Consider the following 14,475-nt stretch of genomic DNA (forward strand, 5'->3'; position numbering starts at 1 on the left):
TCCCATTCCTGAGTGTACGATTCAGAGAAATTCATACTCAAACCCATAAGGAGACAAAACAAAGCTGTCCCTTTTTAGAGTGGTAAGAAATTGTAAAGGTAAATGTCACTAGGGGTACCAATTATTACCATACTGTCTTGTGGATCACAAAGAACTGTGGAAAATTCTTAAAGAGATGAGAATACCAGACCACCTGACCTGCCTCCTGAGAAATCTGTATGCAGGTTAAGAACCAACAGTTAGAACTGGACATGGAACAACAGACTGATTCCAAATCGGAAAAGGAGTACATCAAGCCTGTATATTGTCACCCTGCTTATTTAACTTATATGCAGAGTACATCATGAGAAATGCTAGGCTGGATGAAGCACAAGCTGGAATCAGGATTGCTGGCAGAAATATCAATAACCTCAGATATGCAGATGACACCACCCTTATGGCAGAAAGGGAAGAAGAACTAAAGAGCCTCTTGATGAAAGTTAAAGAAAAAGCTGGCTTAAAACTCAACATTCAGAAAACTAAGATCATGGCATCTGGTCCCATCACTTCATGGCAAATAGATGGGGAAACAGCGGAAACAATGACAGACTTTATTTTTTGGGGCTCCAAAATCACTGCAGATGGTGACTGCAGCCATAGCATTAAAAGATGCTTGCTCCTTGGAAGAAAAATTATGACCAAACTAGACAGCTTATTAAAAAGCAGAGACATTACTTTGTCAACAAAGGTCCATCTAGTCAAAGCTATGGTTTTTCCAGTAGTCATGTATGGATGTGAGAGTTGGACTATAAAGAAAGCTGAGCTCCGAAGAATTGATGCTTTTGAACTGTGGTGTTGGAGAAGACTCTCGAGAGTCCCGTGGAAAGCAAGGAGATCCAACCAGTCCATCCTAAAAGAAATCACTCCTGAATATTCATTGGAAGGACTAATGCTAAAGCTGAAACTCCAATATTTTGGCCACCTGATGCGAAGAACTGACTCATTTGAAAAGACCCTTATGCGGGAAAAGATTGAAGGAGAAGGGGATGACAGAGGATGAAATAGTTGGACGGCATCACCGACTCGATGGACATGAGTTTGGGTGAACTCTGGGAGTCGGTGATGGACAGGGAGGGCTGACATACTGCAGTCCATGGGGTTGCAAAGAGTTGGACATGACAGCGACTGAACTGAACTACACTGTCTTTCAGCAACAATCTACCCTTTTCTACTCTGAATTATGATGCTCCAGTTGGGACTCTAGAAGCTACAATTTGAAGTGATAGTGGAAATCCAAGTGGAAATGGAATTTTTAAGCTCAGCATATTATTATTTCTCTCTGGAGCTTCCCAGGTGACTCAGTGGGTAAAGAATCTGCCTGCAATGCCGGAGAGCGAGAGACATGGGTTCGATCCCCTGGCTGTGAAGATGCCCTGGAGGAGGGCATGGTAACCCAGTCTAGTATTCTTGCCTGAAGAAACCCACAGACAGAGGAGCTTGGTGGACTACAGTCCATAGGGTTTCAAAGAATCAGACACAACTGAAGTGACTGAGGATGCACACACACATGCATTGTTATTTTGCTACTATATCTTCCTGTATATCTTTCCTTTGACAAATAAATTCAAAAAAATCAGAAATTTGATACTAGTTAAGGCGATGGTGACCCACTCCAGTACTCTTGCCTGGAAAATCCCATGGACAGAGGAGCCTGGTAGGCTGCAGTCCATGGGGTCACAAAGAGTTGGACACAACTGAGCGACTTCACTTTCACTTTTCACTTTCATGCATTGGAGAAGGAAATGGCAACCCACTCCAGTGTTCTTGCCCCAAGAATCCTAGGGACGGAGGAGACTGGTGGGCTGCCGTCTATAGGGTCGCACAGAGTCAGACACGACTGAAGTGACTTAGCAGCAGCAGGGACAGACAGATAGAGTTCTATCACTCTCTACAGGTGCTACCTTTCTGATTTTTCTAAAAAGGAAATGCAATCATGTCTCTCCTCTGTCAAAAATTTTTGATGGTTTCATAATACAGTTGGAAAAAAAAGAAAGTCTAACTGCCTAAAGCCTAGCAGGTGTTGTGTAAATCTGGCCTCTTCCTATCTCTCAGTCTCATCTAATCCACTCTACCACTCATGCTCTCCTCCAAGCATCAAACCTATTGGCTAGGGACTTTGGGACCTGAGGAACAACATGGTGGTAAGTTCCCTGGGTTTTCTTCTGGTCTTCTATGTTCCAGACTTGGAACTAAAGAAGTTGGAAACTAGAAATGCCAATGTACACAGACGTAAAAAACAACAACAACGAAGGCCTGCTCTATCTAGCCATAAGACCAAGAAAGGGGTAGCCTAGCAAGAAAGAAAACTTTTAGACAATAACCACTCTAATCCAGCCAAGCACCCCAGAAAAAAATGTGGCATCACTTCCGCTCACACCATCAAAGGTCAGGTGGGAGATAAGGACTCCTTGTAAGGGTAAGGAGCTTCTTCTCCCACCATAGTGTCTGTCAGTGGAGACCACTTGGAGATCTTGGACTCTGCTTCCCCCAAACCTAGCAGTAATGAGGCATATCTACCCTGACCACTAGCGTGGTATCCGTGGAGGACTACTGGGGAACTCGAACCTCAAGGCCCAATTGGCAGTAACAAGGTGGAGAACCCTCTCCTTTTTCTTGCTGTAGTGGTATCAAAAGAAGCCGGCTAAAAGAGGGGCTTAAATAAGAAAAGCAGAATAGTGCAGAGGAAGTTTGCTGGGCCCATGAATAAGATCCAGAGTCTCATACTATAATACCCAAAATGTCCAAGTTTGAACTGAATATTGTTTGTCAAACAGGAAAATCTCAACCTGAAGGGAGAAAGTCAATTGATAGATACCTAAAACAAGATGAGATATTAGAATTATCTGACAAAGTTTTAGAGGAGCCATTGTAAAAATACTTCAACAAGCAATTAAAAACACTCTAGGAACAAATGAAAAATAGAGTCTCAGCAAATAAGCAGAAGATAAAAAGAAAAATCAAACGGAAATTTTAGAACTGATAAAATACAATAATCAAAATAAAAGCTCAATGGATAGACTCAACAGCAGAACGGAGGGGACAGAAGAAAGTGTTGGTGAACTGGAAAACCTAAGATAGAAATCATTCCATCTGAACAGAGAGAAAACAGATTGGAAAAAAAAAAAATGAAGAGAGCTTCAGGGACCCATGAGACTATAATAAAAGATCTAACATCCACATCATTAGAGTCTCAGGAGAGGAGAAACATGGCAAGATTGAAAAACTACTAAAAAAAAATAATAACAGTTAAAATCTTCCCACATTTGCAAAACACATAAGCCTAAAAATTGAAGAAGTTGAATAAACTCCAAACAGGATAAACCCAAAGAAATCCACACTAAGGACACATCACAGTCAAATTCTGAAACGTAATCAGGTTAGGTCTCGGTTAACTCCTAATTATCCCTCAGTATTTTATTTACATTAAGCTCTCCTAACATGCTAACCTACTGCACATTGTACTTTTCCTCCAAGACCCACTGCATTTATAATTACTTGTTCCATGTTCGTCTTCCTCACTGGATTTCATGAGGGAGGGGTTTGATCACTGTTACACTCACAGCACTTAACAAAGTATCTGCCAAAGGCAAGTTGCTCCATTAATAGTTGTTGAATAATGAATAAATAAACAATTCCTCTTCCAAAAAAAGTCCTGTCTTAACAACCAATACGTTTTGTCTTTTTCACAGAACTGTCCCAGAGACTCACCCACCTCTTCATCGGTTGTGACTGCTTCCAAGTCGGCCTGTTCTTACCTTATTCGTCTGCAAAATTCTCGCATGAAATGCAGCTGGCCAGGCATGAAGCAACAGGTAAGCATACGAGCGAATGGCATAAGCTGGGGAATATTCCCAAGTCTGAAACCCCTTCCCATAGATGAGGTAGTGTGTCTGAAAGTACAAAATGAATGGATTCAGGGTCATATTGGCCAAAAATTCTTGTTAAGAGGATGCAGGTAAAGTTTCTAAGCAAAAATATTAACTAGACAAAGGTACAAAAAATGCTGAAATTGTCAACAAGATTTGCAACTACTGGATGGATAAGAATCAAAATGACCCAATATGGAAATATTAAGATATTATCAATCTTGTAAGACTATCGTTTGGCCAACATTGAAAGCTCAGATTTTATCCTCTACTTATTTTTTTTTAAATACTCTTTAGACAAAACAGGAAAGCTTGACATCTTATATTTTCCTAAAACTACCTACACTAAGCATTTATTTTTTATGCAAAATGTGATCAGAAAATTTCACCTCTGAATTTCCTATAAAAGAGTGTCCAACAGACTTATAAATGTATAAATCAAGAAACAGCAACATAAGCATAGTATGCAGTAACATTATTTATTTTAGTACACATCAGTAGAAAAAAAGCCAAAAAATTTAAAGAAAGTGGTTGCCTCTGGGGGCAGGTGTTTGTACACAAGGTGTGGAAAACAGAGTTACTGCTTTTCCTTTGCATGTAATATTTTTAAACTACCTCAAAGTATTATTTTGATTTTTAAAATGTTTTAAGAAAATTACAAATTATACTGTTTTGTGTAACTGCCAAATTCCTATACCCTTCAATAGTAGGTAAATCATCAGCTTAGAATACAGAAGTGAAAATAAAGTTATTGTACTAGTAGTCACACTTGTATATCATTTGTATCCTGATTAATAACAAGGACCCAGGCAGTGAAATTGAGAACAAAAAGAGAAAACTAAAGAAATCACCTACTGGCTCCCAGTAGTTGAATGTTTCATCACAGTCGGAGATGTTGCTCAAGAGGGCAGCACATAACCTTGCTGAGAGCAGACACTTGAAAGCCGTAGACCCTTCAGGTGCCCAGACTTGTCCGGCTTTGTTCCCAGATAACCTGCTCAGAAACAAGTATGTGATAGGAAGGACATGCTAACTAGAAGGACTAAAACCAGACAAAAACGACAACACGCAAGAGACACCAAAGCACTTGAGTTAGTCAACTCAAAGGGTTACCGTTAATTGTTCTGCAAAGAATAAGTGAAGAACGAATTAAGACCTTAATCAACGTTAGTCATTACGTCCACTTCTTGTCTGGCATCTGTGACACTCTGCTTATCCAAAACCAACAAATCGCTCACTTGATGGCCACAAGCTTGCGTTCGTTTTTTTCTCTTTTCCTGCTGCTGCTGCTGCTAAGTCGCTTCGGTCGTGGCCGACTCTGTGCGACCCCACAGACGGCAGCCCACCAGGCTCCTCTGTCCCTGGGATTCTCCAGACAAGAATACTGGAGTGGGTTGCCATTTCTTCTCCAATGCATGCATGCATGCTAAGTCGCTTCGGTCGTGGCCGACTCTGTGCGACCCCACAGACGGCAGCCCACCAGGATCCCCTGTCCTCGGGATCCTCCAGGCAAGAATACAGGAGTGGGTTGCCATTTCCTTCTCCCCTTTCTTTTCCTAACAAGGTCATTACTTTACATGGCTTTTATTCATTCCCCGGTCTGTTCAAATGCCCAGAGGCTACTGTGTGCAAAGGACATCACCGTGTCCTCCAATTCCATTCGCTGACAGCTCCCTGGCGCAGTCTTAACCTGTAGTCCCCCAGTTTGGAGAGAGAGGAGGCTACTGGTGTGGAGGGTGGTGGGCCCCACACAGAAGAGAAAGGGCCGAGACTCTGGGGGGACTGAAGCTGTGAGAGACAGCCAGCCATACAAGGTGCTCTTTGCTCTCGCAACTAATCCTGGGCCTGGGGCGGAAGCCGCACAGACCTGCACTCCAGGTTTCTTCACTAGCAGCACGGGCCCGAACTGGGGCGTCTCAGCTAAGCCCCAGCGTGCACCCGACCCGCAGAAGGCGCGCGGTGAAGCGGCTGCCGGCCCTCCCGCACCGCGCCGGCAGGACCCTGCCCGCGGCAGCCCCGCGCCGCCCGGCCACGCCCCCGCCGCGCCCGCACACCTACTCGGGCCGCGGCTCCGCGCTGCCCGCCTCCCGGCTGCACAGCAGCTCCCGCAGTTTGTCGGCGGCCGAGGCCGCGTCCCCGCCGCTGCCCCCGCTTCCCTTCAGGCGCTGCCGGGCCCCTCGGCTCGCCATGGCAAGCGTGGGAAAAAAAGGTAGAACTCCGCACTCTACGAAAGCGACGAGCGCGGAGACATTGCCGGGTCTGGCAACGGTGTCCGCCGAGGGACAAAAGACCTCGACATGCGCAGAAACGACTAAACTACAGCGCTCCTGGGCCAACTGGGGCAAATCCGAGTAGAAAAGAGATGCGATCGTTATCCCTTCCAAGTAACTTGTAACTCTGGGCATGCCCCCCTTTCCCTAATTCTCTCTTCCTTCACTTCTTAGTATTCACTCTTCTACAAACACTGCCCTTCAGCATCCGTTTAAAAGAAAGCACAAATAGAAAGTGATTAAAACAACTCCACGTGGAATACATAGGTACTCAGTTAAAAATCATAACACAGCCGTCTATCAAAGAGAAAGTTATTTTAAGATCACCGACACCTTGTCCTCTGTATTTTGGCAAGTAATAGGGACAGCCTGTAGCGAATTAACTGCTTCAGAGAGACAAAGCCCTAATAGCAGAATACAGAATTAGAAGAAAAGTGAAAGGCTAAAGAAATTCTGCGCAGCAAATTCAACAAGATGTCAGTCATTGCCATTGCTACTACAACATTATGGTAAGCATTTACTATATTTCATCCTTTTAAAATTTAATACACCCACCTTATCTTACCAAAAAGGAAACTGAGGCCCAAGGTTGCATAGCTAAACAAGTGGTGGAGCCATATTCCAACCCAGGTCTTACTACAAAGCCTGTGTTCTTCCAACCAGGAGATCAGGAAAAAGCTCTTGATTTCATACATTTCTCCACAGGCACCTTGATGATACCACGCCAGTAACTTGGGTCATTCATCTGTTTCTGACACTCTGCCGGCTCCCCCAGTCACGGAACTCTATCTGCCCTGTGGAGCTCTATACCAGTAACTAAAACAAGATCATAGAGGGAAGAAGAAACTTGACAGGCTCCCAAGTTATGACTTCATACTAAAAATTTCCACGTATTAATGGAGACTGATCCTATTGCTCGATTCCCACATGAAATTACTAGTTACCAAATTCAGACATCCTAATCTATTCCATACATCCACCTCTTTTTCATTTCACTCTAGTCAGGCCCCTCCCTGACTCTACCCAAGACCACTACAATAGCATCCTTACAGGGATCTCCCATCTCAAATCAATCCTGTGCAACACTGTCCAATTAACGTTCTAAAATACTTCTGTGTCCCTTCCTTAATCAAAGATTACCAGATTTTCCCTATTGCCCACAAAATAAAGCACACACTTCTTATTCCAGCATTTGTGGGCTTTCATGAACTAACTCCAGCTGCAACCTACTTTTCTAATCTCATCTCCCACTACTTTCCTATACACACTTTATGTTTCAACTAACTAGCCTGTGAAGGACCCAGGATACTTCCTTATCTATACCTCTGCTCATGTCCTGGAACACATGCCCTCCTTGCCTAACAATCATCCCACCACATCCCTGCCCTTGTTTTAAGATCCAGCTCAAATGATTCCTCATCCAAGTGATGCCAAACCAAACGTGGGTCTGCCCACCTGCATGCAGAAAAAATGTACCAACACTGGGCTTTGGTGAAGCAAAGTACAGTGTTTACTGCAAGGAGAATGGGCAGCTAATGCTCAAAAGACCTAAACTCCCCCAAGCCTTTCAGGGGAGGTATTTTAAAGGCAAGGTGAAAAAAAAAAAAAAAATAAAGGCAAGGTGAGAGAAACAGTTGAGATGTTCATGAGCAGCTCATGGACGTCCTTGATTGGTTGGTTATGACGTTAACAGGTGGTATTTCAGGAGTCAGCCTCAACAACCTCCTGGGGTCTATGTCCCGGTGATCAACATGCAATTAACTTCTTCCATCTGGTAGGGATTTAGAATCAATAAAACACACAAGGATATGACTCAAAATATTATCTATAGCCCTTGAGGAGGAACTAGAGGTACTTTTTTGGGGGGAAAGCTAAACTATTATTGTCTCCCATGATTGATTTGTTTCTGCATATTCTCATTTCTTATTCCATTAAATCTGCTCTTTGGTGGACTTCCCTGGCGGTCCAGTGGTGAAGACTCTGCACTTCAACTGCAAGGGGTGTGGGTTCTACCCTTGGAATTAAGAACCGACCTGCTGTGCAGCCAAAACAAACAAAAAAATAAACCTTTGGAACTCAGGGAAGGCCTAGGAGGCTAAAGCTTTTCTACAAACAAGAGGCGGCAGGCATGAAAGAGGTGGAGGGGTCTCCCAGGAAGGCTCTGCAGGGTACTAAGCATTATTGGGGTTGGAAGAAAACTATGAAGTCACATTGTCTTTCTATGCATGCTCAGTTGCTAAGTCATATCCGACTCTTTGTGACCCCATAAACTGTAGTCCACCAGGCTCCTGTCCTTGGGATTTCCCAGGCAAGAGTACTGGAGTGGGTTGCCACTTATTTCTCCAGGCTATCTTCCCAACCCAGGGATCAAACCCAGGTCTCTGTCATCTCCTGCATTGGCAGATGGATTCTTTACCATCAAGCCACCTCTGCCCTCAAGTAGTTTAGTCTATGAGGAGAGCCAAGCAATACATGTGTCCTTAAGAGATCCCTTGATTCACTACCTAAACTTACTCCCATGCCAGTTTTCCTACTCCAATTAAAGATACTTCTATTCTCCTAGTTGCTTGGATCAAAAAACTAGGGATTCTGTTTGATTCCTCTATTTCTCTAACTCCAGAATATTTGTGCGTGCACATATATTTACCAGTGGGTCCTTTGAATTGTTTCCCAGTCCAACTGCTTTTTACCACCTAGGTCCAGGTCACCATCATATCTTGTTTGCATTATTATAATAAACTAATTTGTTTCTTTCAGTTCTTACCTATCCCCATGCTCTTGTCCAAATACAAGAATAAATGACATTTGAAATCAATTATACTTCAGTTACAAAAAGAAAAAACAGAAACTTAAAAAAAGAATAAACAAGACAGTTATTTCCTTCACAGAATTTACACTATAATTCCAATCAGCAGAGCCTAGGTATTAACAGGAGCACACATTAATTCACATTAGGGCACCCCATTCTGCAGAGTCCTGGGCTGGGCCAATCTCCCAATGTCCTTTAGAGATACAACAGAAAGCCCCAAAATATAGGGGAGCAAAGTTTAGAGTTAATCACAGTTGAGAGATTACTGTTGAAACCCAAGGAAAGAAAAGTAGAGTAACAGAAAGTGGCAGAAAGAACATGGGCTTTAGAGTCAGACAGACCCAAATGTGAACTCTAAATCTGACACTTATTTAGTTCCATGACTTTAACAGCAGTCAACCACAGAATAAACATGATGATGATACCAAAAATAATATGAAGCACTTGCAACTTATCCAAGCTAATAAATGGTCTGTCTAACTTTAAAAACCACTCTCAGTTGATTCTTAGAGAGATGATATGGTAGAGTTAAGGAAGAGGAATTGACATTGCATAAAATATATTTATAAATATATTTGAGGAGACACTGAAGTTTTACTGCCTCTTCAGAATGATAGCATCTAGTGTTTAAGATGCTGTTTTGTTTCCCTGTCATTACTCATGATCAAAATATTGCACACCTCCGAAGGTCACCAATCACATTATAGTCTCAGTGACTGAGCCACGGGTATCTTTCGAGCCAAACAACCAATCTTTAAATTTTTAAAGTTTTATTTGGCCACATCGGGTCTTAGTTGCGGCACTCAGGATCTTCACCGCGTCACGTGCGGGCTGTTTCCTTGTAGCGCTCAGACTCTAGTTCTGGCACACAGGCTCTGAAGTGAGAGCTCAGTAGTCACAGCGTGAGGGCTTAGTTGCTCTGAGTCAGGTGGGATCTCAGTTCTCCGACCAGGGATCAAACCCTTGTCCCCTGCTCTGTGAGGTGGATTCTTAACCACCAGGGAAGCCCCTCAATTAACCAATCTTTTACAAAGTAGAAGATTTTTACAAGACAAACAAAAAGTCCAGAAAGAACTACAGCATACAAGTTGGTCTTTTTCCACCCACACCCACAAGGATCACTATGCAGAGACGAGTTTACTAAACTACCGAGGTGTCACATGGAGTCGTTGCTGAATCTCCTTCCTAAGCTGGGACTGCATTGATGCTACCTGTTGCTGGCTCAGGGCCTTGTCACAGGCCTGGTATGTCAATCTATAGCAGAGGCTGACCTGTTCAGTCTTTGGATGCTGAAAACGACTAAGGAATTGTATGGATACGATGGTGTCCTGGGACACTGCTCGAGCCAGAGTGTGAAACTCGACTTCATCAAATATTTTCTTTTCATCTAACCAAAAACTAATATCATGCACATAGTATGGAGGATACAGGGAATAGCTTTTAAAGGGTTCTATTTTTCCAGGGGCAAAATTCTTCAGGAAACGACTATCAGAGGTCCACAGCATCCTCCAATCGGAGATACCCCAGACAAGCATGGCTAAGAGGTCCAAGTTCATAGACACACACACAAAACACTGGTCTTTGTGTATCACGCTTGTAGCAGATGTGGTAACAGACCCAATAATCAGGTCCTTAACACAATCTGGGCCAAAATTTTGAGACTTCACAGTAATCATATATCTTTCCCCAGTTGGTTGAAAGACAAATTCCACTGAACTGCTCAGCTCAGAGCCCTCCAGCCATGTCTGGGTCAGAAGGTTGTCTAGAATGCGCTTCAGATGATCCAGTAGTGACTGAAGACAGCTATCCTTCAGAATTTTATTAAATCCAAGGATATACAAAGTCTCGTGAAATGCTGGCATTGTGAAAGGTGAGATGCAGCGCCTCTGAAAGACAGGTCCACTGAGGATGTGCAGAGAGCCAGGAAGAAAGTCTGGTGCTTGGATTACAGCTTGGATGTAAACCAGAAGAGAAGGTCTGAGGCAGACCTTGGCCTGGCCATACGGTCCTCCACAAGCTTCTTCCTTCCTGTCTCTTCTAGGGCTCTTGGGAAGGCTGAGTTCTGAAAATGACACTACAAAGTCCTCCATGTCTTGTGTTGTCCCACTAGTCAGGGACTCAAAATTTGAGTTATCTTCATGGAGACTAACCCAAAAGGCAGTTGATAGGATGTCAGGGTTGTGGGATGTGAGAACACTGGCATCTCCTTGTGGCAGCAAAGGGGAAGAACACTTCAGCCTTTTTAGAGGAAAAGCTTTCCCCAATTCAGCAATGAGTTTCTCATTTATGGTCTTGATAGGATGACATGAAGGTGCTTCTAGGAAGCCCCTGTTTAAACACACACAAAAATAACTTTTTAAACTTAAAACTATACATTATTGTAACATAGCTAGAATTAAAAAGAATAGCTGAATAAAAAGAATTATCCTTAAGTTGATCCAAAAACGAAACAAAGAAATCATCTACTATAAAGAGAGACAGCATGTGTTTCAGAATTCTGACAGCCTATAGAATACCAGAAAATATGATAATTTTTTAAAAAAAATTTACTGGAGTATAGTTGATTTAAAATATTGCTTTTAGTTTCACATGTACAGATCAGTTATACATATACACATGCTGTGCTGTGCCCAGTTCTGTCTTGACTCTGCAGCCCCATGGACTGTAGCCCACCAGGCTCCTCTATCCGTGGGATTTTCCGGGCAAGAATACTGGAATGAGTTGCCATTTTCTACTCCAGAGGATCTTCCCAACCCAGGGATCGAAATCAAGATTCTTGCATCTCCTGCATTAGCAGATGGATTCTTTACCACTAACACCACCTGGGAAGTCCCATCTATCCACTCATTTTTTTAGACTCTTTTTCTATATAGGCCATTACAGAGTACTGAGTAGAGTTCCTTGTGCTATACAGTAGGTCCTTATTAGCTATCTATTTTATATACAGAAATATGTGTCAGCCAGTCCCAGTTTCCCCGTTTATACCCCCCGACCCTTTGGAACCATAAGTTTGTATTCTACATCTGTAAGTATTTCTGCTTTGAACCCTTTTTTTTTTTTTTTTTTTAGATTTCACATATAAGTGATATCATAAGATATTTGCAGATAATATGAAAAATATTAATTATAAAGAGGCTGTGTAGGTCAGACTTATAAGTATTCACAGCACAACATTGTTAACAATTAATGTAGCATCCATTCAATGTATGACTGCCTGATTATTAAAGTCAATCAGGATACAACTAGAGACAGAAGAAGTTTCTGGTAAAATCAGGTTACCTGTTCAGTTTTCCTACAAGTACTTCTGGTTCCAGAAAAGAAAACCACTGGTCACCCAGTTTGATCCTACAGATTCTTGGTTGCAAACTTTCAAAGGGTAAGCTCCGGGTGAAGATATGGTTCAAGGCACCTTCTATATGAAAGGACTTATCTTGACTCCTGGCAAAATAGCAGTTATTAAGTCAGTCACTGTTAAAGAAAGCAATTATTCCTAAAGGCTGAATCAAGAAATTAGCAAGAAAAAGTGTCAATGGGATTTTTTATCAGTAGAGAGAGATGGAAAAAGCTTAGATCTCTGTTATTACCTACCTATATCCAGTGCACTTGTACCCTGGCACAACCTCACAGCTGAAGGGATGCACATCACTTAAAATGAATCCCCCCAGAGCAGCCATGGCAACCGCTTGCCAACTGTTGTGCCATTCTCTCATTGGCTTATCAGCAGGAGTCCCACCTTGTCCTCTACATAATGCCACATGGATTTCTCCGTCCTCTGCAAGAACATCTGCACAGCTAAAGGGGATAAGGAAACACCAATCATTTACCAGACACAAGTAGGAGTTAGCTGTATATACATGGTTTGTCTGTGAGATAATTAAAATCCAATCATATCTATTTGCAAAGATCTATTAAGACTTTAAACATGCAAAAAAAGGAGCTGGAAGTAAGAATTTAAATTCAATGCTCAACTCATAACTAATACTAGGGGCTGACCAGAAAGTTATCCAGCTTCACATTGCTACTGTTTACCTACATTTCATTGAAAAGTCAATGTCTATAAAATTCCTAGATGTGATTCAGTGATCAGGCTGCTCTTTCCCATTTAGAAAGCTGTCCATTCCACTCCCCTCCTGCTTGTTAAAATTTTACTTGTACTTGAAAGACTAACTTAAAATACTGCCTCTGTGCAAAGTTTCATGATAACTATGTTTCATGTTTTGGTATAATAGTATAAAGCACTGTTTTAAGTTCACAATAATTGTATGAGGTAGTTATGTTAATATCTTCAGTTTACAGATGAGGAAGCAAAAGCAAATTAGGATCAAGTAAACAATCACAAAACCCACAAAGCTCTTAAGTGGTGAGTGGGGATTTGAATGCAGATAGTTTGGCTCCTAAATTAGTTTATACTGGCTACTATCATTTTGCATTTTCAAAAATAGGCGATCCTCCCTTTTCTGGCCCAATAGTACATGTTTGCACTTGTACTTAGCATTTAGGGTTAAACGTCTGCCTCTCCAACTAGACTGTGGGTTACTTTGGAGCAACACGTTCTCTTGTATGTCCTATTTCCCACACTAACAGGTCTGAGTGCAGGAACTATGCAATGTACATCTTAAACATTTCACTTATGAGTGCTCAGCTCTCCTCACCTCCGGAAAAACTTGGCAAGCAGTTCCCTGTTCTTAGCTACTCCAGCTTTGCGCCCACAGTGCGGAAAGTTAAAATAAATTCGATCAAATTCTCTGTCTTGCGGTTCAAAGGCATCTGCCAGGTGGGTGCAGTCCACACCGAAGCGTACCTCGTTACCTGGCACGAAATATAGACAGAAGGATGTGATAAAGCCATGGAAGAAGAGAAAAACCCTCCCTAACACAAGGTGCAAAACAGCCCAAGTCCAGGCACACAGCAGGCTGTCTGTAAATGTCCACGGGAAGATGAAGTGAGTGTGTGCTAAGTCGCCTTGGTCCAGTCAGACTCTTTGAGACCTTATGGACTGTAGCCGGCCAGGCTCCTCTGTCCAAGTGATTCTCCAGGCAAGGATACTGCAGTAGGGTGCCATGCCCTTCTCCAGGGGATCTTCCCCACCCAGGGATCGAACCCTCGTCTCTTACGACTCTTGCATTGGCAGGCGGGTTCTTTACCACTAGAGCCACCTGGGAAGCCCCGGGGAAGACCAAGAGCAACGGCCAAGTTCCCAGAATCCCCACTGTTCCCATCCTTTCCATTCTGGGGGGGCGCCACAGCTGGGCGGGGCTTCGTAGAGGGCTGGGCTTCGCTACCTCGCTCGCGCAGGTGCTGTAGGTTCTCTTGGGCCACCAGATCCTGGGCCAGGTCCGCTGGGCGCTGGGGACAGGTGGCGGTTAGACTGGTGTTTGGATCCAGGGTCTCACTCAGAGCGACGGCAAAAGAGAAATTCCCCTCCCCAACCAACAGGAGGCGCCGCTGGGCCATGGCTCCCACGTGCTCCCGTCTCAAGTTCTCCGAGGCG

The 14,475-nt window shown here is 43.1% G+C and overlaps 2 protein-coding genes across 4 annotated transcripts in view; both read right to left on the reverse strand.

Annotated features, from left to right (window-relative positions):
* The window catches only part of ALG9 (ALG9 alpha-1,2-mannosyltransferase), a 111,689-nt gene extending 105,522 nt beyond the window's left edge, over positions 1-6,167 (reverse strand). Inside the window, exons 1-3 of one of the 3 annotated variants that reach the window (XM_061144561.1) lie at positions 5,964-6,167; positions 4,761-4,899; positions 3,795-3,929 (exon numbers count right to left, since the gene is read on the reverse strand). In XM_061144561.1, coding sequence (XP_061000544.1) covers positions 3,795-3,929; positions 4,761-4,899; positions 5,964-6,094 — 405 coding nt within the window. In that variant the 5' untranslated portion in view covers positions 6,095-6,167. Of the gene's footprint in view, positions 1-3,794; positions 3,930-4,756; positions 4,900-5,772; positions 5,894-5,959 lie in introns of those variants that run through there. The other 2 variants (XM_061144579.1, XM_061144569.1) reach the window with 2 other exon arrangements.
* Positions 6,168-9,737: 3,570 nt separating this feature from the next.
* FDXACB1 (ferredoxin-fold anticodon binding domain containing 1) lies at positions 9,738-14,455 on the reverse strand. Its single transcript, XM_061144591.1, has 5 exons — positions 14,267-14,455; positions 13,637-13,793; positions 12,573-12,776; positions 12,264-12,422; positions 9,738-11,312 (listed from the first exon to the last, which is right to left on the reverse strand). Exons 1-5 carry the CDS (start codon positions 14,436-14,438, stop codon positions 10,130-10,132), a joined length of 1,875 nt encoding a protein of 624 aa, XP_061000574.1. The 5' UTR covers positions 14,439-14,455; the 3' UTR covers positions 9,738-10,129.
* Positions 14,456-14,475: the final 20 nt, after the last annotated feature.

The sequence above is a fragment of the Dama dama genome, chromosome 1 (genome assembly GCF_033118175.1).
Source record: "Dama dama isolate Ldn47 chromosome 1, ASM3311817v1, whole genome shotgun sequence".
Classification (NCBI taxonomy): domain Eukaryota; kingdom Metazoa; phylum Chordata; class Mammalia; order Artiodactyla; family Cervidae; genus Dama; species Dama dama.

Coding starts and splice junctions, on each gene's coding strand:
- FDXACB1 (XM_061144591.1), bottom strand. CDS start 14,438: ATGGCCCAGCGGCGCCTCCTGTTGGTTGGGGAGGGGAATTTCTCTTTT. Junction 13,794..14,266: donor ACAGCACCTGCGCGAGCGAG/GTAGCGAAGCCC, acceptor ATTTCGTGCCAG/GTAACGAGGTACGCTTCGGT. Junction 12,423..12,572: donor TACAAGTGCACTGGATATAG/GTAGGTAATAAC, acceptor CTATTTTGCCAG/GAGTCAAGATAAGTCCTTTC.